Source organism: Athene cunicularia (assembly GCF_003259725.1).
Source record: "Athene cunicularia isolate RWA chromosome Z unlocalized genomic scaffold, athCun1 chrZ_part2, whole genome shotgun sequence".
NCBI classification, from domain to species: Eukaryota; Metazoa; Chordata; class Aves; order Strigiformes; family Strigidae; genus Athene; species Athene cunicularia.
Genome location: NW_020799143.1, coordinates 6,525,483 through 6,552,073, shown reverse-complemented (window position 1 = coordinate 6,552,073; position 26,591 = coordinate 6,525,483). Strand labels below are relative to the sequence as shown.

Sequence of the window (26,591 nt, the reverse complement as noted above, 5' to 3'; positions counted from 1 at the left end):
AGCATTACTACTGCTATCATGAAAATCTTAAGTCTTAGGAAGAACCTTGTCATTCCTTCAAGCTCCATATACCACAGATGAATTTCAAAGATCCATAAATACATTGTAGTGAAGCCAGTGAAACTACGTAACATCTTTTCCTCCTTTTAGTTAGATTTGGGAAGCAGATAGCTCGGATCTTTCCTTATTTTTAAGGATTGAATGAACATGCTGTGGTACATATTTGATTTTTCTTTATCAGTAATAATTAATTATCCAACAATACAGGAATTTTTTTTAAGTTAGAAGTAATACAAAGAATTCATATAAAAGTGTTTCCCATTAGAGTGTAAAGAGATTATTCCTCGTATTCACAGCAAAACCTAGAAATCAGAATTTTATCTGAATTCTAAATCTGCCACAAAGTCACCTCCTGGCATAAAAGCTGCCATAGAATATGGTTAACTACTGTCAGAACAAGGATAGGATTACAAACTCAGAACCTACTGCCCTTTATTTAGAGGGTGACTACCTATAGTCAAAGCTACAGTAGAAGATGCCTTTTATTACTGATCTTGCCTAATCCTGGTAAAGTGAAAATTTCTTGATTATGATGTATTTAGAGCAATGGCACACAGATACATTTGCACAGACAGGCTCCAAATCATAAATTAATACTGGAATGGTTTGTGTCTTGGACAGAATGTGTTTTCTAGAATGATCTAAGAGTTTCAGGGTTGGCCAACAGAACAAGATTGAAGAAGTCTGTTTCCTGGCTAGAGAGGAGACCCAGTTTCCAAAGTTGACAAGTAATAATAACCTCTTTTTTTTTTTTTTTTTTTTTTAACCCATTGGAATTATTTATATCACGGTGACTCCCAAGTCCCAGCTGAGAATCAAGCCTTATTTTTCTAGGTGTTTACAAACATGGCAAGAACAAGAAAGCAGCAACCCCCAAACCCCGCAATACAATTCACATAAAAATGTCAATGATAAAGAGTGTTTAGTAAGTTTTGGTATGTGTTTGCCAAAGCTTGAATTTTCCTAATAAACCCTACCATGTCTGAAGCACTACTATTGTTAGTTGAAGGATACAGAAACATTTTATTGAGAATAAAGATGCTTAAAATTAACAACACTCAACTGTGCTATCAAAAGTAAAATTAAATTCTATATGAGGTTAGCCAAAATCCCATGTGAAAGCCCACACTATTCTGTGGTTAGCCTTGATTGCATATGGTAATACTGTGAATGGCTGTTGCTGGTTAAATCCATAAAATGTCATTTCCTTTGAAGTGCAAGCTCCTCTCAGCAGGCACTGTGGTTTGACCTGCTATAATTTCTAGGTTACCAGTGCTTAAAACTACTACGTTTTATCACAAGCAGCAGCGCTTATCTTTTGTGCTTACATTTTACATGTTGGTTGTTTTTTTTTTTTGCTCTACCCCCACAGCTCATCAGAGATGAGTTGCATTAAATTGACCAAAATATTTACAGAACACACACACGAACGTTTGATTCATGCTCCTTCATGTATAAGTATTTTTAATACTGTTCTAAATTTTAATCTGTGTAATTGGTAACAGTAGTATAAAGGAATTGTACAAGAGTCCCTATAATTTGGAACATTGTGGCTGAACCAGCCAGCCAGGCAGCTTGATCTGAAAGAATAAATGAATGACCGTACAGGATCAGGAGTGAGGATATTTCAAGGCTAACCCCAGCTCTCTAATTTTCAACCAGAGTCTGTGGAAATCCTTTGCTTGTGACTCCATTTCACTATCTGTTTTGCAGAGACAAATTTAATTGCAGAGAGATGTTCCAAAATTTAGTTCTTAATTGTGAAACTCTTCAACAGAGCGATAAAGTTATTCTCAAGCTTACTAAGCTTGGAAATGGCTAGTGTTCCGCTATTCTGTTTCCTCCGATACTTTAAATAGTACCTAAATATTTTGGAATTATATAGATTTTATCTTCTTGCTCCTACCTCTGTACTTGCAGGTGGTGGTAGATGTTTGTATTGTTTGTTATTTATGAAGCAAAAATGCCTTGTTGGAATGCTATGGATCATTCTGACATTGGGACATGTCGGTCTGTTTTGTTTTCTAACGTCTCTCTCTGCCTGAAGTATTTATTCTTCTGATATCTACAGCTAACACAGATGGAAATAGCCACTGAGAAAAGTGAGCACCACTCAGTGATTTATGAAATTATGGTTACTTGGTGGTAAAAAAGCTGTTTGAACTCAATAGACAGCATCTGCATGGAGATTCCTTCATCCTTTCGAACAAAACAAGAGTACTTCTCCCACAAAGGGAGTGGGACGAAATACTAAACTTTTCTCCAAGCCATAGTCAAAATTCTTGAAAATTTAATGCAAAATAGTACTATTGTGCTGAGACGCGTTTATTCAAAGCACTAAGTCGTTTGTCCCATGAAACCGAAGTAATCCTGCAAGAAAAGTGTATTTTATAGGGCAGTTTAAGGCATCACCTGGGATGTTGAAAGACAATAGTGCCACCTGGCGTTACTGTTGTATTTTGGAATACCAGAATACCAGAAAACAACAACAGCAAAAAAAGGTTTTTTCCTATTTCTTTCACTAAAAAAAAAATATGTTGTATTAACAGGATTTTGTAATTGTTACCGTGGACGGGAACTGAGTGGCTATGAAGACGAGCTACCTAGACCCAGAATCTCACACTAGAATTTGTTTTGGCTCCAAAAAGGGTCGGTCTTCCCCAGATCCCCACTGGGTTGGAGCAGTTTGTGGGGCCCTTCCTCTCTCCCGTCCAGGTGCTACTGCCATGGTGACAGCATGTTTTGCAAGACGTCACTTAGGCATAACAAAAATATATTTTCAGCACACAACACCATGAATAAACAACCATCAGAACACTTTACCGAAGGCTTACGATAACGCAGAAGGGCAGGCAACTGTTCTCACAATACCCGACACTGACGGCCTCGCGAGTGACAGGGCAAGCCTACCACAGCAGCCAATAAGAGGACGAGGTGCGAAGCCTGCAGCCAACAGGAGCGCGGGGCTGCCGGATGGGGCGGTGCCTCGGGGGGGATGCAGTGGCGCGGCCCGAGGGACGGAAGGGCTGTAGGGGCAGCGGCATCGGGCTGTTTAGAGAGAGCGTGGTTGGGAAGTTAAATTTAGCATTGCCAGACGTTTCAAATCCTGAACGATTCCCTCTCCCCGTATACACCGTGACATGCAGGCAAATATGTCTGCACACGCAGGCTGTGTGATCGGCACCTGAGCGCCCCCGGGCCCGCACAGGCAGGGAAGGGAGGAAGGCTAGCGGAGGGCAGGGTGGAAAGCAGATCCCTGGAGCTACAGAGCCAGCCTTTTCTGTAAGGGAAAGCAAGCCAATCAAAGGTGTGACCAGCAAGGAAACTGTCCTCATATTTTCTGCTCTCAGTTGTGTGCCTACTGATACCAGTAAGAACAGGGATGTCAGCACTCAGCATGAGCTTGGCTTGGGCCAGGTCACACTGGTAACTTCGGGTTGTGTCCCTTGTCAGTGAGTTTGATGTATACAGCCCAAAGGATAGAGTGTAGTTTCTTTGTCATTGTGAGATGGCCCTCTGGGCATATGAGGTGCCTTGTTTGAAGTGGACTGTTTCCCCTGCTTCTGTTTGGGGACCTACTGCTTCAGTATTTTCTCTTTCGGTTCAAAAGTTCAGGAAGCAATACTTTTCACCTGCTTGTTTTGCCTTCTAAATGCAGGCATCAGCCTCCATCAACATAATCCACAGCCTTAACTCTGAAAACCTGTTCTACACTACATTGCGGAGAGGCAGACTAGCAGAAGTTTCCAGCCCACACCAAATGGAAGCAAGGCATTGGTACTGAAGAGCACCATTCAATGCCTCTGTATACAGTCTCACAGACCTGAAGCCTAGCTCCCAGTCCAGCTGAACATAAACCAGGTTTTAGGCGTAGAGGCAAGATTTACAGGATCCTCCAGAGGTTATATGAGAAGTGTAACTAGACTAATGGAGAACATTCACCAAGATGAAGAGTCCTGCTTTCCTGTTTCAAAACCAAAATGGGTTGCCATGTAGTGAACATTCACTGATTGTGTAGCGAAGTGATGCCATCAACCTTGATCCAATTTTCAATTTTTAGCTTCAAAAATGTGGTCATTTATCTGTGAATTCAGCTAATAGTATACTGCGTCATTACTTAGATCAACCACTTCTCCAGCAAATACGGAGATCTGAAAAAACTGCTACATACCTTCTCTACCTCTACATAATGAAACAGGTTAGAGCTAATGCTATAGAAATTAGCAATGTACTTTTAACAAGTGTTCTTTTTCCACTGGCCTCCGAATCTCAAGGCCTAAATTTAAATGCATGGAAAGACTTAATCAACAAGTATTTAGTAAATTAATGATACATAGCAAAAGGTCTGAATTTATTCGAGGTTAATTTTCAAATAAAATTCTCACCCAGCTACATCAGGAAACACCAAAATCGCTGAGGTTAAAGTTCTTCAAGGGTTTTCAGTAAAATTTGATGTGAGAAAACAACTTGCCATTTCTCATTATGCTCTTAAGATTTTTCAACCAGTTTCTTGTTGAATGTACATCAGTGAAATTAAGGCCAAACATGTCTTGCTTACAAATGGCTCTGCAACTGCCTCTTCCAAGTTATTATCCCAACACAGTTCCTCATATCCCAGTAGACTATCATCTTGAACTAAATTAAACAGCCATTCACTGTATTTAGTGGCAAAACAAATTGCAAATGTAATAGGAACACATTTTCAGATACTCATGTTCCAGCTTAAAAATAACACATATTGTGGATTGGTCTGCATCACCTGGCAAGTCATGACAAATTTCAGAGTGTGAAACAAAGTTTATTTTTCTTATGCAACCATCACTGTTCCTAACCCAGCAGCAACAAATTTTTCCTCCAAGAACAGAACACTCATCAACTTATACAAAACACCTGGATGACTAAATTCTACTCATGGTCCTATCCAAATTCACAATAATGGTTAAGTATCAGATGCATGCAATAAGCATATTCACATATCAGGAACTATTTTCAGCATTAATCTGTTAAACTATGAACATTAATCCCTATACCCCACCAATAAAAAAGGCTTTGTTAGACAAGGCAATTGTATTGAATTCATTTCCTTTTATTGCAGTGACATCCCCCCAGTACAAAGTATTAACTGCAATAATTACGTTAAAACATTAGAAAAGCATTTGTGTGTGACAGTTACAGTACAGTATCAAATTTTACATCTTCAAACCAAGTGGGCCTTCACCCACTAACATTCAAATCTTTAAATTATTTTCAGTTATTTTTAAATATGTAATGTCAGAAAAAGCATATAAAAAGAATGTATGTAAAAGGAAACCTAAATACAAATATAAGTGAACAAATAAATAATTGATTTTCTCCAGCTATTACTGTCTTTCTAAACCCATACAAAGAAACCTAATCTACAGAAGGTATGAATTGCCATGTGTAAGTGATTTGATTTTTCAAGTAATTAATAATGATTGGAACATAACTAAATTTGGCGCCAAAATCAAAGCAGAAGTTGGAGTGACTGCCACTAACTGACATCTCTTGCAAACAATTACCATTCACGAAGTTTTAGTGTAGCAAATAATCTTGAAACTTGACCTCATGCCTAGCGTTAGTGGACTTCTGAGAGTGCATGTGAAAAGCATCCTATGTTATTTCACAGACATAACCTTAACTATCCCCATATGCATATTTAGATATATTTTATATAATTTTATACACATATATGCATGTATACGCACACTTCATTTGGTTTGTGTTACAGATCACAAGCAATGGTTTCCTGAATGGGCAAAAAACCTTCTAAGTGTACCTGTGCACATTTTAATTTTTTTTTTTCTTTAAGATAGCAGCACTAAGTCAATGTCCTACTGTCCATTTGTTCAAAATAATGTAACCCACAAAATAAGAAGAAACATGGCAATGAGTCCATATTCACGATGTGACATCCTTATCCCCTAAAAAACACTGTAAAATCTGTAATAGATATGTTGGTAAATTTGATCCCCACCCCCTCACCTGGAAGGAAACTGCACTTTTACTGCAAACTGTCTTGTCTTATAATGTTTATCATAACAAGCTGGGTTCATGCTGGCATCAGTTATCGCACACAGCAGCAAAACATGCATGTTTGTTTTTCTTTTTCTTTTTTTAAGTGAAATGTTTCAACAGTCTCAAATCCAATTGACAGAAAGAGCAAAAAAAGATGGTTTGCAGTTTACCAAGAACGTGATAACAGTGTATACTGCACTGTGTAGAATATTTTCATTAACAACAATTTGAAGTTCTACCTTGCCACACAATGATTATGCTTTGTCCTTCAAAAGGAACAGTTACATTTCATTTTAATCTTGTATTTAGCATAAAAATACACCTTTTCTGTTCATCCTTAAATACAAGTCACTAAATCACTGGTAAACTGATCCAGTAGCATGTCCAATGCTAATATCAAAAGCTTGTGAAATGTTTTTAGGCAATCCTTTCTATCCAAAATATATCAGGAATCTAAAAATCAGTTCACATTACTAACCTTTATACAAAGGCTCAAGTGAAATTGCTTGTGTAGGTGTTCATAATAGACTAAATTATGAAGTTCTCAAAATATACAATGGAAGGGCACACAAGATTGGCAGTTTCTTTATTAAACATAGAAAATGTATAAACTAGGATGTATGGAACAGATCTAAATTGCTAGACAATCAAACCTGAGCATTATTTAGTAAAACTAAATGTATTTTCTGACAACAGAATGAATTAACCTAAAAACATCTCCCCTAGTAACTAGTGGTCCTTTTAACCATTTGTTGAAAAATGTGAGAACTGTAGCTTTTACATTTCATATTGGATAGCAAGATTCCACATAGTGTTTACTGTTTTCTGTTAGATAGCATCACATTGCTTATATTATCCCCATTCAAGCCTTAAGTTGAGTTTTGTTTCAAAATAAGTTGAAAGTGACACCAAAGCATAACAGGCCAAGAACTAGGACAGGTCTTCTAATTTTCAGTAAGATAAAAAGCCTCAGCCAGTAAGAGGAATTCGGTTTCATATTAGAGCTACAGAGGAAAGATTGGCTACTATCCTTTGCCAAGGTGGCTAATGTTAGCTCTATATATCAGACTAGTACCACATTTGAGAAAAGGATCCTCTCTGCTAGTAGAATTAGTTTTAACTGTTACAAAATTTAGTAGCATGAAGTCTTGAAAATAACATAAGGAATTTGTTTTAGTTCAACTGACCTGCCCCAATTCTCACCTTTAAATCTAACAGATATAATAATCAAAACCCAAAAACTTTCTGACAATAGAAAACATACAGTACTAAGAACTAATAACTCAATGGAAGACTGAAAAGCAGCATTCATTTTTATTGTAATATGGAAGAGACTAGAAACTAAAGGATGTCTGATCTAAATTCTTAGTTGAAGGCAAATTTTGACATTCTATATAAATTTACAAAATAGGATGTATGGATGAGATTTGGTTAATTTCAGAAGGCACCTCAAGGCTAAAAGGCTTTTATAAATCTATAATCCTTTCATTGATCAAAAATAAAACATTTTATTGCTGCTATTCAAATAGCAAACAAAAAGCTTGTCTTGTTCTTCAGTCTAACAAGGAATCCACCCCCATTAAGCAAGATTAAATTACAGAAAATACAGAATAAAACTGAAGATGTCACAACTTTAGAAATACAGTGACTTTCCTTGTGTGCTTTCAAGTCAGTGAAAAAGTGAAAGAAGAGTCACTTTTTGCCTTTGTGATGTTAATAAACTATAGACCATGTCAATCACTCTCCCCTGGGCACTGAAGTACCATCGCTGTCCTATGTGCAGTACTCTTAGGAATAGAAGGTAAGAACACTCTGATGATTCCCACGAACAAGGAGAATTGGTGGCAGATCTTTAGAAAGAGCTTCTAACCAGGCCATGTAGAGTGCACTAGAAACTGCACCTTTTCGTGCAACTGGCAAACTCCTGCAATTCATAAGGGAAAAAAAAAACATTCAACAATTAAAAAAACCTGGTGGAGTACAAGTCCCATCACCGAAATATGAAAGCATGATTCTGCAAAGAGGTAGATATTAAGTCAAATTTCCTAACCTTTTTAGTTTTTGGGTTTTTTCCTCAAAATTAAGTTAATGAGCTGAGAGTTTGTATCTTAAGCGCCACATGACTGTACAAGACTGTACACCTATTCACCCCTCACTTTTGGCCTCTTACACCATTTTGTATTCAGGGAGCTTCATGGAAGATTCTCCTCAGTTGAAGACAGTTTATTGAAAGATTGTTCAAGATGTTAAAATACAGCTCTTTCTTATGATGTCATGCTCCTGTGGTCTAACATTGCTTCTCACAATCCTTCCAAAACATGCCATGCTCCTTTCTTTTGAAAAATACACTGTCTATTTGCCCTACTCAGACTTCACTTGCAGTACTACTTCATGGAGCTCTGAAGGAGGGTCCTAAAGAAAATCAAAGCAAAGAAACCTACAATCTGCATTCTGCTTGTTTACACCAAAGTAATTCCGTGGAACTCCATCAGTGGGATGATGAGCTAACTTTATCTAGAGAGATTTCCTAGAAAAAGAACTGAAAGGAAGGACCTGAAAACAGTTGGCATGCAGGAGTGGAAGGAATGTGAGAGTCCTGAGCTCCTACAAATGTGGAGTTAATCACCTAAAGCACTGCATCAGAAGCACAAAACTACACTGGCCATTTTTCGCTCATCAGTATAGTGGCATATTTCCAGTATTTCTCTACTTTAATGCCAAGGCACAGGCTTTTTCCTAACCTGTATTTGCATGTTTTATATTTCAAATTACATTTCTGTATCAATTAGGATAACAGTACAAATAATTTACTTACATGACAATTATGTTAGCTGTACTTGAATGTTCCTTCAGCAACTCATTTAGCCTAATCTGGCGATAAGTCTGTAATTAAAATTACACTTAGTTGGGAAGATCTTTTACATAAAACTCCAAAGAGTTCATTTATTCATGAAAAATGAAAAACAGTTATGATTAATTGGTATGAGTCATTTATAGAAAACATGTACTTCCACCTCACTTTGGCAACTTACTCACTTTTCCAAAATATGTCTGGTTGCAAGGCTGGGAGAGAAGCAAGTAGTAAGCTTAAAATGTGAAAATAAGCCAAGTACTACAAAACCCAAATTTAAGGGAGTTACTCTAATAATTATATCCTTCTCCACACCTAGAAGCAAGAGCCCCTTATTCTCTCTTCCAGGTTCTTTTAACTATATCCTATAAGCTCATGGTGATCAGGTCTTACAGAAGTGAAGTCCCATCTCCATTTGCTAAGCCTATCTTCATAATGGGCCTCCTTTTTTTTACTACCCGATCCTGTCTTAACACTTGTGTTAACTTCCTCAGTAACTGGAGTTCTGTTTTATGTCAACTAGCTTTCAAGCAAGCATTTTCTGTTAAACAGTTCTTAAACAGATCTTCTGTTCTCAATTGAACTGAACTAGCCTTCGGGCTAGTGTCTACACAAACAATTAAGCTATCAGCAGACAAAAGAATAAATCACTTTAGTTATCTCACTGAAATGAGTTTTCCAAGTGTCTGTAGACTTGAGGAACAGCAAGGCATCCAAGCAGTTCATTAACTGTAAAGTACCCGCACTTTATAAAATCTTCCCCCATCACCCCTTGGTAATAGCAGTTAAGAGATCTCAGCAGCAGCTGGCAGTTAATCTGTATCTACCCGTTCATTAAATTCATGTGTGTCCCCCGCCTTTTTTTTTTTTTTTTTTTTTTTTTTTTAATACTTAGAATGCAGAATGACCTAGCATTCCTATTTCTTCTCGACTGCATATCCTCACATTAGTTGTAAAAACCCAGACAGGAAAAAGAAGATAAGGGTGGTATATACTCAGTACCATCTTGAAGAACTTCAAATCACTAAAACTTTAACTAGGCTTTCTTCAGATACTTGTATCTGCATCTTGTTATAGGGTGCTACCCAAGTCTCCTCCATAGAGCACTTAAAAGTATACCTCTGATGTCTCTATAGTTCAAAACTGCTTGGGAAAAATGTCAAACCTTTAATTGCTCCTTAACACCACAATTAGATGTGGTATGTTCTGTTTGTTGTTGTTGTTTTTTTTTTTTTTTAACTAACAAAGCCAAAAATGGTAGTTTGGTCAAGAAAAAAGTCAAGCAGCTGAATAGAGACTGTATTATTCTAAATAAACTGCTGAACACTGTAGGAAAGCAGTTTAGCCCCCCCTGCCCTCCTCCCACTCCCCGAATGCAGAAATATTTATTTGCTGAACCGTCTAAATGGTCTACATCCACAAATGCAGTAGGAGAAAAAAGGTTAATATTTAACATAACACTCTAAAGAATACAGAACCTTTGTTTTGTAAAGCTCAAGTTCATTATCTGTTATCCGCCATGGTTCATCCTCTTTCATTTTATCTGCAACTTCTTGTTCTTTATCATCTTCATGAAGACGGAAGGGCTCTATCATTTCTTCAAAACCTGCAATACTGACACAATTAAGTGAACAAGTCAATATGTCAGCAATTACTTTGATGGTATCAGAAAGTTTTATTACTATGTAAATAAAATGAACTGAAATTTTATCACTGCCAACTGCACTGAGAACATCAAATCAGCTACTTGTATATGCAGCCATTATAGTTCAACCATCGGGAACATCTATAGGAGCTTTCATTGTTCATCATGCAGCTAAATACAAAGTTTTAGCCAGTTTAAAAACAAAAAAAGAAACAAACTTTTGCTAGAGTTTTATTACAATTGTTAGGAAGTTGAAGAGTACTACCTCAGTAAAGGTATAGTAACTAACAGTAGCTTCTTCAGAATTAAGTTTGAAAGGCAAGAAGTTGACACATCCAACACATACAATGACTTTACCTTCATCAAAAGGGAAAAACTAGATGTGATCTGCTATTTTTTGGCTGAACAAAAAGGAGAAGTATTAACAATATTCTATTATATACTACAGCAACTCTTAAATCATCTTTCTCCACTTAGTTTACTGCTATTATTAATGCCAACTGCTATCTTAGAAAAGTTCTGGGTATACTGTAGGTAAAGTATTCAGAGAGATAGAAAAAATGCTCTCAGAAGAAATAACTCATGGATCACTTCTATGAAGTAAAAATAATTCCATGTAATTCTACAACTTCAGCTTTTTATGCATAAATGTGTGCTACCTCTGCATTTACACATTTTACACTAGCAGGCTCCCAAAAGCAAGGCAGCAGAGTGCCAAAAGTACTCTACCGTTTTAGTTACTTGATATATTCTACACATTTAAGAAAAGGTGATTAAAAACGAGGGTATAAAAGAATGCATATTAATATTTGCCATTTATGTATGTTGTAAAATAATACATCTTAATTTGCATGACGTGTCAAATTATTCAGATACATGCATATCCATATCCTTCTATTTTTAGATCTTATACAGTTACAAATTTGTACTGAAAGCCATCTACAATTAATATTTTTAAAACTGGAAAATCAGAAATATCAGCAGTATGATCATTCCTATGTAAATCAAAAATCCAAGCAATTAAAAAAAAAAAAAAGATCAGGCTATTTGAAGACCAAGATTTGTTACATTAAACTAAGACTCCAAAACTTAAGTTTCTATGAGCATTTCCCCTTTAAAGAAGATTGCTCCAGACAAATTGGATTTTTTTAAATTGTATTTTCCTAAATTCAGTATTACAGCCTAAGGGCCAGAGATACTAAAAATCTAAAATTCTGTGTTCTTGGATATAGGAGTTATTGCTTAATTTATTTCCTGCATTTTCATGAAACACTGGATTTCATAGGAACTACTCTATCAAAATGTCATGTTAAGAAAAATGAAGTATTCTAAATTCATGAAAGACAGCAAGAATTCAACTAACAAACAAGTTGCATTTTTTGAGACTTACTTTTCTTTCTTTGGCTTAGTATTAATATCCCCAAGAACCATAATGTCTGAGAAGTCTATCCGAAATTTGCTGAGTAAAGTAGCCATCCTGTATCAGAAAAAGAAGCCTTATGCATGATCATTTTTAATTATTTCACAGGATAAACAGATTGAAGTTTGGTAATAAAGACACTACTTTAAGAAAAAAAAAAAAGGCAACTTGAATGTCATAGGGAATCAAACTGACCTGGCATACAGCTATAAGTAAATCAACAACATCCATTGAAAAAAACAAAAAAAAATTAAAACCATAAAACTGGGAGAGCTTTCCCTTAAAGACAACCTCAGAAAAAAATTGAAAAAGAAAATTTTAGTGTCGGACAATGCTGCAGTAAAATTAGTTTAACTTGAGGTATCTCATACAAAACAACTGGGGGAAAATGGAACCTTTTTTTGGGAAACGCCATAGAATATGATTACAGCTCAACCCAAGAACAATTGAAAGAAGGCTACTAAGAATAGAAAGTCATCTACTGTGTAACATGCTCTATTAGCATTTGATATGAAATTTTTAAAGGTAAACTTACGCTCTTCTGTCATGATCAATCCTGTTTATTTTTCCACCAATGAACACTCTGATCTTACAGTCTTTCCACTTTTTCTTGGTTGTAAGAAGATACGGAATCAACAGTGTCAAACCTACATTTTAACCAGAATTTGGGAATGATTCAGAGAACATAGAATCACGTTAGTGTTTAATAGTACAAATTTGTGCAGAGAGAGAGAGAGAGAGAGAGAGAGAGATAAAACCTGACTGAAAGATACCTACTAACAATTAATTCAAAATTATGTCAATAATTTTGTTTCAACATTTATTTTTAAAGTATAAAGCACATTACCTCCATCGTCAAAGAGCCACCAGACATCAATATTGCTTTTGCCTTGTTTCTTCTGAAACTGAGTACTAGCATCAAGAAGCCTTTGGTCAGCCAAGTTTAAGGGAGACTGGCTCTTTGTATCTGGAAAAAAGCATGATGAAATTTCATTTTTTAAATGTTATGCTTATTCACCCTGAAATTCATCAAATGCCACTTCTTAATATTTTGTGATACCTCTAAGTTTAAACAAAAACTGTTTCTTCCTCCCCGACTCCAGATTTTGATTGAATGGATATAAACTCAGCTATACTTAGGGGATCTGCAAACTCATTAACTTCAGCAGTTAAAGATTTAAATCGCAGAGTCAATTAGCAGACATTTTACAAGTCAAGGATCTGTAAGGTTTTTATACAGTCATTTGCCTGGACAATTTAACTAACCTTGCATACATACTTCAGAGTATTAGGTCATCTACAGTTGGTAACTCTTGCATATGATAAGACTTCCCTAAAAACATACAGATGCTAATTTACAGGTAAATACCATTTCCTAAGCACTTTTTTTTCTTTACTTAAATCCATTTTTCTTTAAACATCCCGTGAAAATAAAAGCTAGTTCTATCTGGAATTCTATTTTTTGCAACAAGTACTGTTTTGCATGTGCAAGGCTCTGAAGCACAATATAGAGTATTTTGTGTGACAAACTGAGTGGATTTGCAGAGAACAAGACAACAATGGCATTTAGATTAATTAATACAAGTGTATTTTTTTAAGAATATAGAAAAAAATAACCCCATTCCCTTAATTAAAACCTCATGTGAACAAGAACCAGGAGTTTGATATTCATCTCAGCCCTTACTTTATTAGGAATTTTTAAATTTAGAGTACATCTGTGACTGATTTACATTAATATACTATTTTACTGCATACTGGAACTTCTTCCAAACTGCTGTGCTGTGCTTCAAGATGTAATCTCACTTTCCATTATTAAAACACAACAGCTTCTAGCCGTTGAAATAATGAAGAAAATGTCAAAAAAGTTAAGCTAAATCTCACTTAAGACAAAAACAACTGGTTAACTCCAAGTCTGAAATAGACCAGGATGTGCAAACTGCTCAATTCATCTCTTAAAATGCTGTTTATCTGAATGACTGCTTCACATTATTTCAGATGTTAATCTCACTGAATGACTGCATTATGCCTTAAATTGAAAGCTGTTGAACAATTTCAAATAACAGAGCAACAACTATGGCTTTAGAAGACCTACCGAATAGCCTAGCACTCCTATATTAGATAATATTTCCCTTATTCCTAAATCAAGTAAGGACCCAGACAGATACCTGAGACACAGAACTAATCAAGCTCCTGAACACATTTCAAATGTTACTTAAGAGCAAAAGTTAAAAAACAATATATCCAACATTCATATCTTAGACACATGCACAATCCTTTCTCAGTAGCAACTTATTCTGGGAATTTTCACACAGTTGCATTTTTCCATAGCCTAATCCCTAAAGATAAAGCACATATGAAGAAACAAATTAACATTGCATGGTTGATATTTTTCTCTCTCATATATATGCGTAGAAAGGAGCACAAAAGCAAAAATGAAACAATGCAAAAAAAATGATTTAACACAAAAAGGTGGAAAATGCCTGCCTTTTTTCAACAGTGGTTGTGTTGGAGTCTTTCCATCTTCGTCCTCCTCTGGAAGATTTTTAAAGATACAAAATAAAAAGGTTAATTTCCTTTGTGATGTTAAATAAAAGCACTACTACTGTATATATAAAAAAAAAAATTAAAAATAAAGATGTAAAATGAAATGGATTTTCATACAAAGAAAAGCACACAAATGCAGTCTACCAGATCCTGAGATTTACTTGTGCTTTAAAAAAAAATAAATCACATTGGTCATTTAATTATTAGGTCACTCCAAGCTTTTACTTTAAGAATACGAGGAGAGTTGGTTATTGTGATGTCAAAGTATCCTGAATGATTTGTGTGTGTTAACATGCATATTCTAGCCTGAGGTAAAAAAAACCTTCATAAATTTAGCCTTCAAATCACACAATATATAGATGAGTGACACAATTCTCAAGTAATTTTTAACACCTGTCAAACTCTTAACAAAGAAAATCCATTGTAGGTTATTGTCTACCACCTGTTTTATTTAGGGGACTAGACATGGAAGATTTATTTTAGACACTGGTAAGCTATAAATCAAAATATTTAAGTGATTAGACACAACGGCTAGAAAAGTATGAGACATTTCTGTTTCACAGACAAAAATCCTTTAAATAATTCCTTGGTGAAGGGAGAGAGGAACTGAAGAGGGAATGAAATAGCAAACTCAAATTTCATTGTTAACTAGCAAGTTACCTTTATGTGAAGTGGGAGTTCTTTCACTAGAGGATGGAGCAAAAGCTATAGAAGTGTCCGTCTCAGCCTTCTTGCTATAATCGACTTTTACTATGACATCCTTGGTACATGGAGATTTTTCTTGGGATGACAGTAACTCTTCTTTGAGAAAGCAAAGAAACACATCATAAACCACGTAATTGTTCCAAATGATATCAATAGAGATATGTAAATATACTGAGATAGTTCACAGTTGGTTAAACTCTATTGCAACTGTTATGCTATGGCAGAGAGAAGGAGGAAAAAAGCAGAAAACAACCAAAAAACTCTCTTATATGAACTGCTTCAGAGTACAAATACTCTCCTCTGAGCTGAGCTGTAACTTCCTGCCACTTCCTTCCCAGATTTTGGCTGTTGATTGCATTACTACAGGCTAAACATAAACCAGAGCTAGCTAATACTGATGAAGTACCACCAGGAAGAAACAAAATTACCTGGTGAAACATCTGCCATTTCTACTCTAATTCCAAGAGGAAGATGAGCCTTAGACAAGGCCCAGATCAAGTATGTCTCACAGTCGAGTTTTCTTCCCAGGACTGGCTTCAGTGGAGCTACTTGGTAGCTGTCAGAATTAAATCAAACTCAGTCTCCAGTGAATATCAAGACTCTTCTGACACCTTGATGTTTTATTTCCCAGTTTTAGCAGTGCTGTTTTCACACTGCAGGTTCATTCCTTGTTGTTTCTCGTATTCCTCTGCCCTCTTGCACACACCGACAGGCACTCTGCCTCTATGCAAATCCTAAAACATTCATATGCTTCCAGTGAAGGAAAAACCCTCTCCTCTTTCAGGAGGATGTCCCCTATAGAGCTTGTGTCCCAAGGATACCTCCTTGTAGCAACATTGTATGGAGCAAGCTATAAATAAATTAGACATTACCAATTCAGTAGAGAGTTATCACCAAAGCTCACAGACTTCCTTCATTACTGTGCTTGAAATTTAACTAAAATCACAGTATTCAGCTTAAGATCACTACCTACTAAGCATAACCAAGTCTTGTATATTGAATAGAAAATGTTTCCAAACTTGAGACAAGACTACTGCAGAGGTCTCTAAACTAGTGCATGTAGGGGTTGGCAACCACACCAGACCCATAGCATTCCTAGATCTTGCAATGATTTCTGGACTTGGATCCCAAATACTTGATACCAATTTGGCAGACTCTTTAATTTGTTTCAGTAAAATAGTAAATACTTGGGAAGCAACTATATTACATCTTACAAAATACAGAAAGTTGAAACACACAGAAAACCAAGTTGTGTTGCTGAACTTGTGTTCTTCGTATTTTACATTTCAGACCTGCTCATTTCAGTAATTTTTATTCTAAAAGAAGAGTGGTGTTTTGGTTTGGGTTTCTTCAATCTCTTAATTTAATATTTTAACAAAGTAAGTATTAAAAGGGAATTAGAACCATATGGAACAAAACAAATCTTACCTTGGCCCTGAAGGTGAGAAATGTCCAGGCCCTCCTTTAGGCGGATGACAACTACACCATACTGAATGTCAAAGGCATCACTAAACGAAAGGGACAAAAATAAAATATTTTACAACTTTCTTTCCCAAAGGACCTACTTTACACACCCTCTCTGAGCAAATTTAAGTGATTAAACACTGCCATTTAAACACCCAAATCATAAATTTGTATTACAATTTTAGTTTCAATTCCAAACTATCAACTGCAACTGTGAAATGAAAAACAACACATAGAAAGGATATCTATTCCCTCTCCTCCCTTCTATTCCCTATGTAAACAGTGATTAAATAAGAGAAACATGAACAGGTCAGTCAAGTTTTGCAGACATGATGACAAGATACACCAAAAAAATCTAAATTTTTATCCTCCTCCATCAATAAAGGGATTTATTTTGAGTAGATCTCCTTGATCCAAGACATCAAAGTTTCTGACGTCTTTCCAAAACATTTGGGTATTAAAAACATCTACAAACTTGCAATTTAGAATCAAACTAGCTGTAAGCTAGCTGTAACGTGCTTATTCCCATTACATCTGATGGGGAACATGGTCCTTAAAAAAAAAAAAAAAGTATCATTGCAGAAGCAAGCAAAAAGGCTGAGTAAAAGTGGAGTAAAACAAAGGACAAAAAAACCTGAAAGATCCAAGATAGAAAAACATGAACTTAACTGTATCATACAGTTTGCATTAGCCATTAATCATAAATACCTCATTACAAACAACCATAAATCAGAGAACTCCCTCCCATGTCATTTCCACAGACAGAAATTTCTCAAAATTTCACTTATTAAACAATTCTCTTTAGAAGCAGTAAAACTTGATTAGAAATGTTCGAAGTATCAACATATTCTTTAACAAATGCAAGAAAAATTGAGGTTGATTTAAGAAAACATTTTGTCCATTTGTAAATATTCTTAATTCTTAATTAATTTGTTCCATCTGTTGCACATTAGATGTATTTCCATTGCATGCGTCAGAAGCTTTCCATTTTCTAGAGATTTTCCAGAAATACACTTGACCTACAGTTACTACCTCCTGAAGTTTCTCTTTTGGATTGTGGAGAACCACACGACTTGTAGGCCTTGACAGATCTTCCAGCCGAAGTAATTCCAAAATAAAATAGGAAAAAAAGAAAAACCAAGAACTAACCAACATGTTTACCTTATTTTTCAGTGCATTTGGTGCTCTTGCTTTTCTGTTAAGGAACTGAGAGAGTGGGAGTGTATGATTTTTTTCGTTTTCTAATGTTTGCCTGTAATCCCCCATCCTCTCTTACATTTAAATGCACAGTAAGTGGAAAATGTAAAGCACAAATGAAGCAGGTTAAGCAGCACATCAGGAAAATTAAAAACACTCTACCTAACACAAGAAGCAAGTTTTGGTTTTCTTAAGTGTTTGTAGCACAAGTTGTTCTATTAAATTTTTTCAGCCAGAACTGGTCTGCCTTTCAGTACTGTGAAAATACACTGGGATTTCCTTTCCCATCTCCTTTCTGGCTACTATATTACTTTGGGTGTCAGTGTTGCGTATCTGGTAAGTGAAATATTTCTTGCATTGTGAGGGCAAGGTTTAGCAAAGGTAAGAAGACTTCAGCATAAGAGTTGACTCATTCTCTACTACTTAATCTGTACAGAAGTAGTGTAGGAAAAACCCTGCTTTCAACAGAAACTACGCTTTAAAGAATTCAGCAGACTGGCACGTAAGACACTAGTTCCATCTCTAAAGACAATAATGCTTAAACCTCAGACCTCTGCCGCAACTCTTTCTATACACAGAAGAGGTTATTATATAGAAATCTAATTGGTTTAAACTATAAAGACTTGCTTATTAATTTCCATATCACAAAAAACAAGATATTGAAGGCTGCTGGACCAGCAATACAGAAAAGTCTGAGTCTATCTGAAAGAGGCTTCATGCAACTAAGATCTTTCTGACTTATTACCAAACGTACTGAAATGGAACCTAAGAGCTACACCTCTGCACTTTTTACTTACTGGAATAAATTGATATAGGTTTCAACATCTCTCATGTCAACTTGTCTCCAGTTTTTCTTAAATCCAACAACAAGGGTGTTAGGTCTCATTCTACCCAGACCAGCAGCCTAAGAAGAACAAAAAACGTGGGTTTTTTTAAATATAAATAAAGGTTCTACTATTTTCTTAAGTAGAAAACAGTGTCTTTTCATCAAAGTTTTAAGACAGCTTTGAAAATGGAGATACTTCACAGTACAAAAACACTTCAAATTTTGATGCTCATCTTCAGTCCTTTCATTTAAAAAAAAAAAAAAAAACCCAAAAAAACCCACCAACAACCTGAGACATGTACCTGCATTAAATATTGCCCTCCATCCCTTAAGTCTTCTGCATGTACTGGTGCATAGAAAGCTTTCATCTTGTTTTTAATTAGCCATCGCTGATATTTAGCCAAATCAGTTGACAGTTCTTTCATTGCTTGCCTCCGAGGACCCTTTCAAAATAAGGAAATAAGAAGAGGAGAGGGAACAAGAATTATGAGTATGAGTAATAATAAAGCACCACTCTTCCTTTTTTTTAATTTCACTGCTAGAATCCAATTCAAACTTGAAGAACCTAAAAACATGCTTCAACACTATTAAAAAAAAATCCAAAACAACAAAATACCAGGCATTATGACCAGCAAAGAGTGGACCAGATTGTCATTTTTAGGGAGAGGGGTTGCTTAAGCTTTAGTGATCTTGTTCCTGCAGAGAACAACCCACTTCCCCAGCAGGCAGCACAAGCTTGTCCTCCAAAGCATAATGCAGTTTTAAAAGTAAAGGGCTTTGTAATGAAACATACACATGTAATAAACTATGGTAATTAATTTGCTAAATTAAGCAAGGCGGGTGCTGTAATAAACTATTGTAACTAATTTGCTAGGCTGGGCAAGGCGGGTAGGTACACTTGAATGATCTATAAAAGTTAAACAATTACATGTAAAGTGGGCCATTCAGATTGGAACAATGTAACCGTGTCACAGAAACCCCACCTAGCATTCGGTTGGAACAATGTAACCCTGCCTCAGAAACCCCACCCAGAGCTGACTTGTAACTGCTGTTTGAAGAAAAGCCCGCCGAAAGGATGAGATCATGAGGCTTTTAAAAGATCCAACAGGAGAAAAGCCCACCAGGAGACCAAGGCTTCCAGACTTTCAAAAGACCCAATAGGAGGAGGACACGCACCCCAGCAACTCAAATGACCCAATGGAAAAGAGCAGGACAACTCTCTGACGGGAGGAGATTGGTTAAAGACGATGGCACAAGAGTATAAAAACCGCTGCTTTTTGGGACTCTGTGTGCGTGTGGCAGAGCTGCAGTTCTCCATGCACCCAGCGCTGCTTTGCCTATTGCTTCCCACCCTAAATTGACTGAACCCAAATAAAAATATTTTTATAAAAATTGGCTTTGTCTGATTATAACACACAGATACAGGATGACTTAATATTAGGCTTTATGGGAATATTTGTTTCAAGCTGTACAAGTGTGCCTCTGTGCATACATAATCCTAATAAGAAAGCCTTTGTCATACTAGTGTCACTTCTGCAGTTTTATGTTGCAGTCAAAGTCATCTCCTCTTTAAATACCTTTTATTTTATTACTTCCATCACGACGAATCATTGTGTTCCTTCTAGACATCAAAATGCAGAATACAGGACAAGGTATAATCAAGAACACAATTAGCCTAGCTTTTGCAACAGGATACAGTTTGCAAAAGAATACAGACTCTGACCAAACAATCAGAACTTGTAAAGAGTAAGATAGTGTCATCCTTCTTGGAGGAAAGCAATTTTAAAAAGAGATAGGATATTGTTGGAAGTGTGGAAAAAGCAAATCAGTGAAAAAACTGATGGTGCCCAGAACAAACACAGGACAGGATGGAGATCCAGTGATTTTTGCTTCTGTAGCACCAAGGGGGAATGTGAAGTGAGGTGGAGGCCACGCAGTCACATTCTTCCACTTTTCTCAACGTAACTATGCCCATTTATCTTGTGCTTTTCCTCTTCTCTCAAGGATTAAAGTTTTGCAGTACTCTGCGGGCCTTATCTCTCATTCTTCCTGTTTCCCCACAAAAACAGCGCACACCCTGCACCAAGGAATGTGCTGTGTTGTTATGCAATAAATAATGGCTTGACCACAGTCCCACCCACTCACACATACATGCTATGACAAATACTACCCCGAGTTTGTACTTAACTCAGAGGAATGATAATTCAATACCAAACTGGAGGGACAGATGGATGGGTTTGTGCTCCTTGCCCCCTCCCCCCCCCCGAAGGAATGCCTTTTGGTAAGATTTGGGCCCTTGGCTAGGTCAAGTGATTACCTGGGAATTGTGTGTGATCGCAATTGGAGTTTTGTGTGTGCAGTGCTATATAGCCAACCTGCAGTCTGTGCATTTATCGTAGACAATCTCAAAGAATCTGTAGATGTTGCGTAAGAATAAATCACACTATTCGTGAACCTGACTGCTCTTGAATGCAACCAGACCTACAGTATATGGGCTCTTCCGGCGTCTGGTGTCAGGCCTATAGTCATAGTCACAGCCACAGTTGGCATAGATATTAAGATATAAATCCAGCCACCCCTAGGTGCTGCTAATCTCTGAGGATTGGCTAGAACGCAAAGGGATTAATCTCTTACCAAAGTAATTTGTCACCTTAAATGTACCAGATATGCTCCCAGAAAATCTCTACTCACAACTGCTTTCTTACCAAGAAGGATGACACTACCTTATTCTTTTCAGTCCATTTGTACTTTTGAAAGTAATTCCATCTGTGGTATCTCACCTCTCTAGTATTACTCAGTTTCTGTCCTTTGCAGTCACTGAAATTTTAAGTTCGTATAAACAGGAATTAATAAAGTTTCTGAAGACAAAACTAGCCAATATTTGTTTAACAAAATATATGTTCTGTGCATTGCATTAATTTGACTTGCTCTTGATCTGTTCCTTTGATCAAAAGCAAGACATATTGAGTGTGGTAAATTTAAACATATTTAAGACTATTTAATTTTCACATTTAAAGTTACACTTGCTTAAATGTTCTTAGTGATGTGACAGAAAAAGGTTGCCTTAAAATATGAAGACAATTCATGACAAGCATGATTTTGAAGAACAGTTACTTGAAGCTTGTTTCCTTCCCCCCACCCTAAAACCTTTTTTAAAAAAAAAAAAAAAAAAAAAGTAGTAACTGCTGAAATTATGTCCTTGCAGAACAGCCCTCACACCCCCCAACTCCAAAAAACCCCACACCTCATCTCAACAAAAATCAGGGAAAGTTAGTGAAATACTAGGGGCTGGGCAGAAAGGAAATAGCAAATACCTGTTCACATTACTGTTTCACCTGCCAGTGAAATGAATCCAATAACTGAATGAATAAAAAACTGCTTGAAAGGTTAAGAGCAGTTTTTAACTATTGGCTAAACTGATATTGATTTACTGCTAAAGAAGGTTTATTTTAGCCCAAGCATTGTAAGAAATCTACACAGAAATCAGTCTCCCTGAAATAGTAACACTAAAGAAATCTAGCTGTATATTGCACATCATTTTGATCAGCTGCTCTGACCAAAGCATGAATGAGTACATGAGACTGTATGACACAAGGACAGAAAAAGACCCAGCCTGTAATCCAATGTTCACTTTACTCCTACAAAGTTTCCTCAATATTTAAGCATCAAACAATCAAAGGTACCAATTTTCCAGTTTCCCCTGTAGTATAGCATACCTAACTGGCATAATGATGATCCATACATGAGTGTATCCTACCAGTAAATCATCTTTGCAATTCTCAACGTCTAATGATCCTTCCATTAAAAAAAAACAAAAAACAGCAAACAAAACACACCAAAAACCAAAAAACCCCACACAAACAAGAACCACAAACAAAAAGCAAATAGGTTAAAAAAAAAAAACAAACGAAAACAAGGTAAATTTAAAGAGAAGATTGAATACACTTACCATATGTATGTGGCCACAGATCATCAAGCCTACATTCTTGGTGAAAGCATGGACAAGGTGAAGCAAAGCTGGACGTGCATTTGGAGCACCTGTCATAATTAAGCACTGAGGTCTAGAATTGTGAAGAAATAGGGAGGAAAAAAAAAAGTTGGAATTCATTTACTCTGGAGTTGTGGGAGCTTTTTATTAACATAAAGAAGTTTCTTCCAAATATGGGCCATAAGAACATAATCATCACTGGAGAGACAGTAACCTCATTTACTTTTACAAGACTATGTTAAATTAAGTAAAGATCAATTTTTCCACAACTCAGCAGACCTATGATTAATTATTTCCAAATTTGGTAATCCCACTAAATATGAAAAGTTCCACATTTAAAAAAAATCAGAAACAGATTTTAGACAAGACTAGGTCAGAGGCATAAATTTCTTTTTCCCCCATTTGTAAAGTCATATCCCTTTGCATTTTCCATCTTAGATTCTTCTGTGCCCAACAGAAAAACTGGAATCATATACTTTTTAAAAAATTACTATCATTCAGAAGGTGGAACTAAACAACTGCAAGTTATTCTAGAAAACTTTCTAACCAGTTTTAAAAGCTGAAGTGTCCAGACTTCAGAATTCATTTCAGGAGATAATTTTCCGTATCGTAAGAACCACCTAAAGTCATCTCCCTTGCTCTCTATAGCAGCTCATTTTCCATAATTAGAATCGTAAAACAGAATCATAGCATCACTTAGGTTGGAAAGAACTCTTAAGTTGATCAAGTCCAACTGTAAACTTAACACTGCCAAGGCCACCACTACACCATGTCACTAAGTGCCACATCTACACACCTTTTAAATACCTCCAGGGATGGTGACTTAAACCACTTCCCTATAGGCAGCCTGTTCCAGTGCCTGACAACCTTTTCAGTGAACCAGTTTTTCCTAATACCCAGTCTAAACCTCCCCTGGCACAACTTGAGGCCATTACCTCTTGTCCTGTCGCTTGTTACTTGGTTAAAGAGACTCATCCCCAGCTCTCTGCACCCTCCTGCCAGGGAGCTGTAGAGGGCGATGAGGTCTCACCTCAGCCTCCTCCAGACTAAAACACCCCCAGTTCCCTCAACCGCTCCACGTACGACCTGTGCTCCAGACCCTGCACCAGCTGTGCTGCCCTTCTCTGGACACGCTCGAGTCATTCAATGTCCTTTTTGTAGTGAGGGGCCCAAAACTGAACACAGGAATCAAGGGGCGGCCTCCCCAGTGCTGAGTACAGGGGGACAATCACTTCCCTAGTTGAACCACATACAGGTGGTCTCGGACCATTAAGCCTGTCCAAGACCCCTCTGTAGAGCCTACTACCATCAAGCATTTTAACACTCCCACCCAACTCGGTGTCATTGGCAAACTTAGAAAAACATTTTTTTGCCATAGGTTAGCAGCCAGTATCAGGCCAAAAATAGTTCTCCTAAAGCCACTGTGCTCAAAACTGCCTTACATTAAGATCTGTATCTCCTTAGGATAACAATTAATGACGTTTAAAACTCAGAAAGCTATATACTACCTTCCTAACCAAAATAGCTTAAGTACTTCAATCCTAAACACGTACTGATTAGCAGAACATTTATTTACCATATTTACAAGCAGAAAGTTACACTTCATAAGAACTTTCCTATAAAGCTTGTTTCTACTTTGAAGTTTGCAATAGACTCACATCACACAGAAGTGAGGTTGCAACACTAATCACAGTTAGGTATTGCAAATTATTTAATGCCAACCTTTAGATTTGCATTAAGGAAAGTTTGAAAATTGCTGCTCTTGATACCCAAGCAACAAACAAGTTTCTGAATGTAGACTGTTTTTTCCTATAAACAATGCAGTTTCATGTAATAGGTAATATGTTTGTAAATAAATCAGGGATTTCAACGTCACATTAGGGCTTAGGACTTCAGAAAGAAGAGATATTTCATAATTAAACTGCAAATTTTGTGGTTTATAGTTAAAACAGCTAAAGCTGAAAAGAGTTTGGAAGTGGAAAGGCCATTAATATTTATATTAATACATCTCTGATTTAGTTTTACTGTCATATTCTTTGAGGTTGTGCTGGTACCTATCATGATGGGTTGGGATCTAACTTCAACTGTTTGTATGTATGCAACACAGACATTTTAAGTACATATTCTGTACTTCCAGAAAATTTAGTCACTTCTAAGAGAGGCTAAGGGTCTGAATTGGAGTACTTTTCCAACTGACCATGGAATGGTCATGGAATACCCATGGACCTTTTCTTTGAAAACCAGTGCTGCTGCCCGGTTCTGCATTCTGGACATAACCTCAAAGAATGGTACTTTTATCAAGAATCTCTCTCTGAACTCACTTGTTATCAAATTCTGCCCTAAGTCTCCCTTCATGCACAACAGAAGATTTCAGTAGCCATATGTTATCTTGCTAATACGCTAAGCATAACAGAATAATACACTTAATACAGCTGCAGCTGCAAGGCATTTACTAGACTAAACATCAACACTATAAATCCTGTGCTGGGCATAGGCAGCATGCAGGAGGTAACTGCTCTATTTGAAAAGAGACAGGTCAACACAACCTTCACCCTTGGAAATACTAAAAACTTGACTGAGTATGGCCCTACGCAATCTGATGTAACATCAAAGTTGGATCTAACTGTGCCAGATCTGTGGTAAGTCAGTTGAACTGGGGATTGGACAAGACTACATGGTAAAGTCATGTTCAGTCTATGATTCTATTTGGAGGAATTAGTTTCATACTTTAAATTTTAAATTTTTTTGAAGCATCTTTCTTCTACAATAGCTTATTCCAGAAAAGTTGCATAAATACTACAGATTAGAAAACTGCTTCCTTGAGTAGGACTTTCCTGGGTAGCATGCTGGCAGACAACAAACCAGTCCTCCTCTTCAGTTCTGTGAAAAACACTTATGTAGCTTGTTTGCTGTTACTGAAGTGCAAATGAGAGAATGTGTCTACTGTGAAATAGCTGGTGTTGAGGACAACATCCACAGTATACACATCTTGGGGATTTTAGGTTAGATCAGTTTTATCCCAAACATGTGGACTAAATGCTCATTAGCAGTTTGAGGCATATCTTCCGTATCAGTTTGACAAAGAGGAATGCAATAAACAGTTCATGATGCAAACCATGATGCATCTAACAGTAAACAGGCATCATCCACAGACTTGCTTCTGAAGTGCACTCTTCATCAGAAATACAACGCTAATGTAAATATGTCCAGAAGAAGTGCATGGTGGTGAAATTCAAAGTTTTTATAACCCACAGGAGATGAACAAGCATTTAATAGAAACCATGATAGCCAACATCAAGACAATACTCTACTGAATACATAGAAGTAATATCCTGTCTTTAATGCTAACTGTTACCTAAAATTTTTCACGTGATCTTCCACTCCCGAGAGCCGAATAGAATGCTGTAGTGCATTCAAGTAAGTCAAAGCTTGCGTTGAGGATCCCCAGTTCACATCTGTTGGAAGATTTTAAGTTCCAATATTTTATTTAAATCTGTCACTGTAAAACTACATGATTTAAAGCTGTCACTGTAAAACTACATGATCACAAAATGAATGTTGAATTGAAAACTGAAAACACAGAAGATATAAGCTACGTCTTGGTATATTCTACATAATACTAGTCAACAAACCCCACAGCTATTCTATTTAAAAATAGCATTTCTGTAAAAGTTTTAGAATGGTTTACTGAAAAAAACCCCACCACTCACATGCCTTTTCAATTTGGAAAGGTAAGGGAGCATCCTCTTTCACTTCCTGTTAAAACATAACATGCCTTTGTTGTTGCAACCCAAGCTCTTTCTATATGCCCCTTTTTCTCAAATTTTCATTCAGATGTTTATGTCTACATGCAAG

At 36.6% G+C, this 26,591-nt stretch overlaps 1 protein-coding gene across 1 annotated transcript in view; it reads right to left on the bottom strand.

Annotated features, from left to right (window-relative positions):
* Positions 1-5,125: 5,125 nt before the first annotated feature.
* The window catches only part of SLC12A2 (solute carrier family 12 member 2), a 44,749-nt gene continuing 23,283 nt past the window's right edge, over positions 5,126-26,591 (bottom strand). Inside the window, exons 15-27 of the mRNA XM_026866023.1 lie at positions 26,092-26,191; positions 22,698-22,809; positions 19,051-19,191; positions 18,720-18,826; positions 16,690-16,769; positions 15,217-15,357; positions 14,497-14,544; positions 12,860-12,979; positions 12,548-12,659; positions 11,983-12,069; positions 10,426-10,561; positions 8,912-8,979; positions 5,126-8,020 (exon numbers count right to left, since the gene is read on the bottom strand). Of these exons, the coding sequence (XP_026721824.1) occupies positions 7,885-8,020; positions 8,912-8,979; positions 10,426-10,561; positions 11,983-12,069; positions 12,548-12,659; positions 12,860-12,979; positions 14,497-14,544; positions 15,217-15,357; positions 16,690-16,769; positions 18,720-18,826; positions 19,051-19,191; positions 22,698-22,809; positions 26,092-26,191 (1,388 nt within the window). The 3' untranslated portion in view covers positions 5,126-7,884. The remainder of the gene's footprint in view (positions 8,021-8,911; positions 8,980-10,425; positions 10,562-11,982; positions 12,070-12,547; positions 12,660-12,859; positions 12,980-14,496; positions 14,545-15,216; positions 15,358-16,689; positions 16,770-18,719; positions 18,827-19,050; positions 19,192-22,697; positions 22,810-26,091; positions 26,192-26,591) is intronic.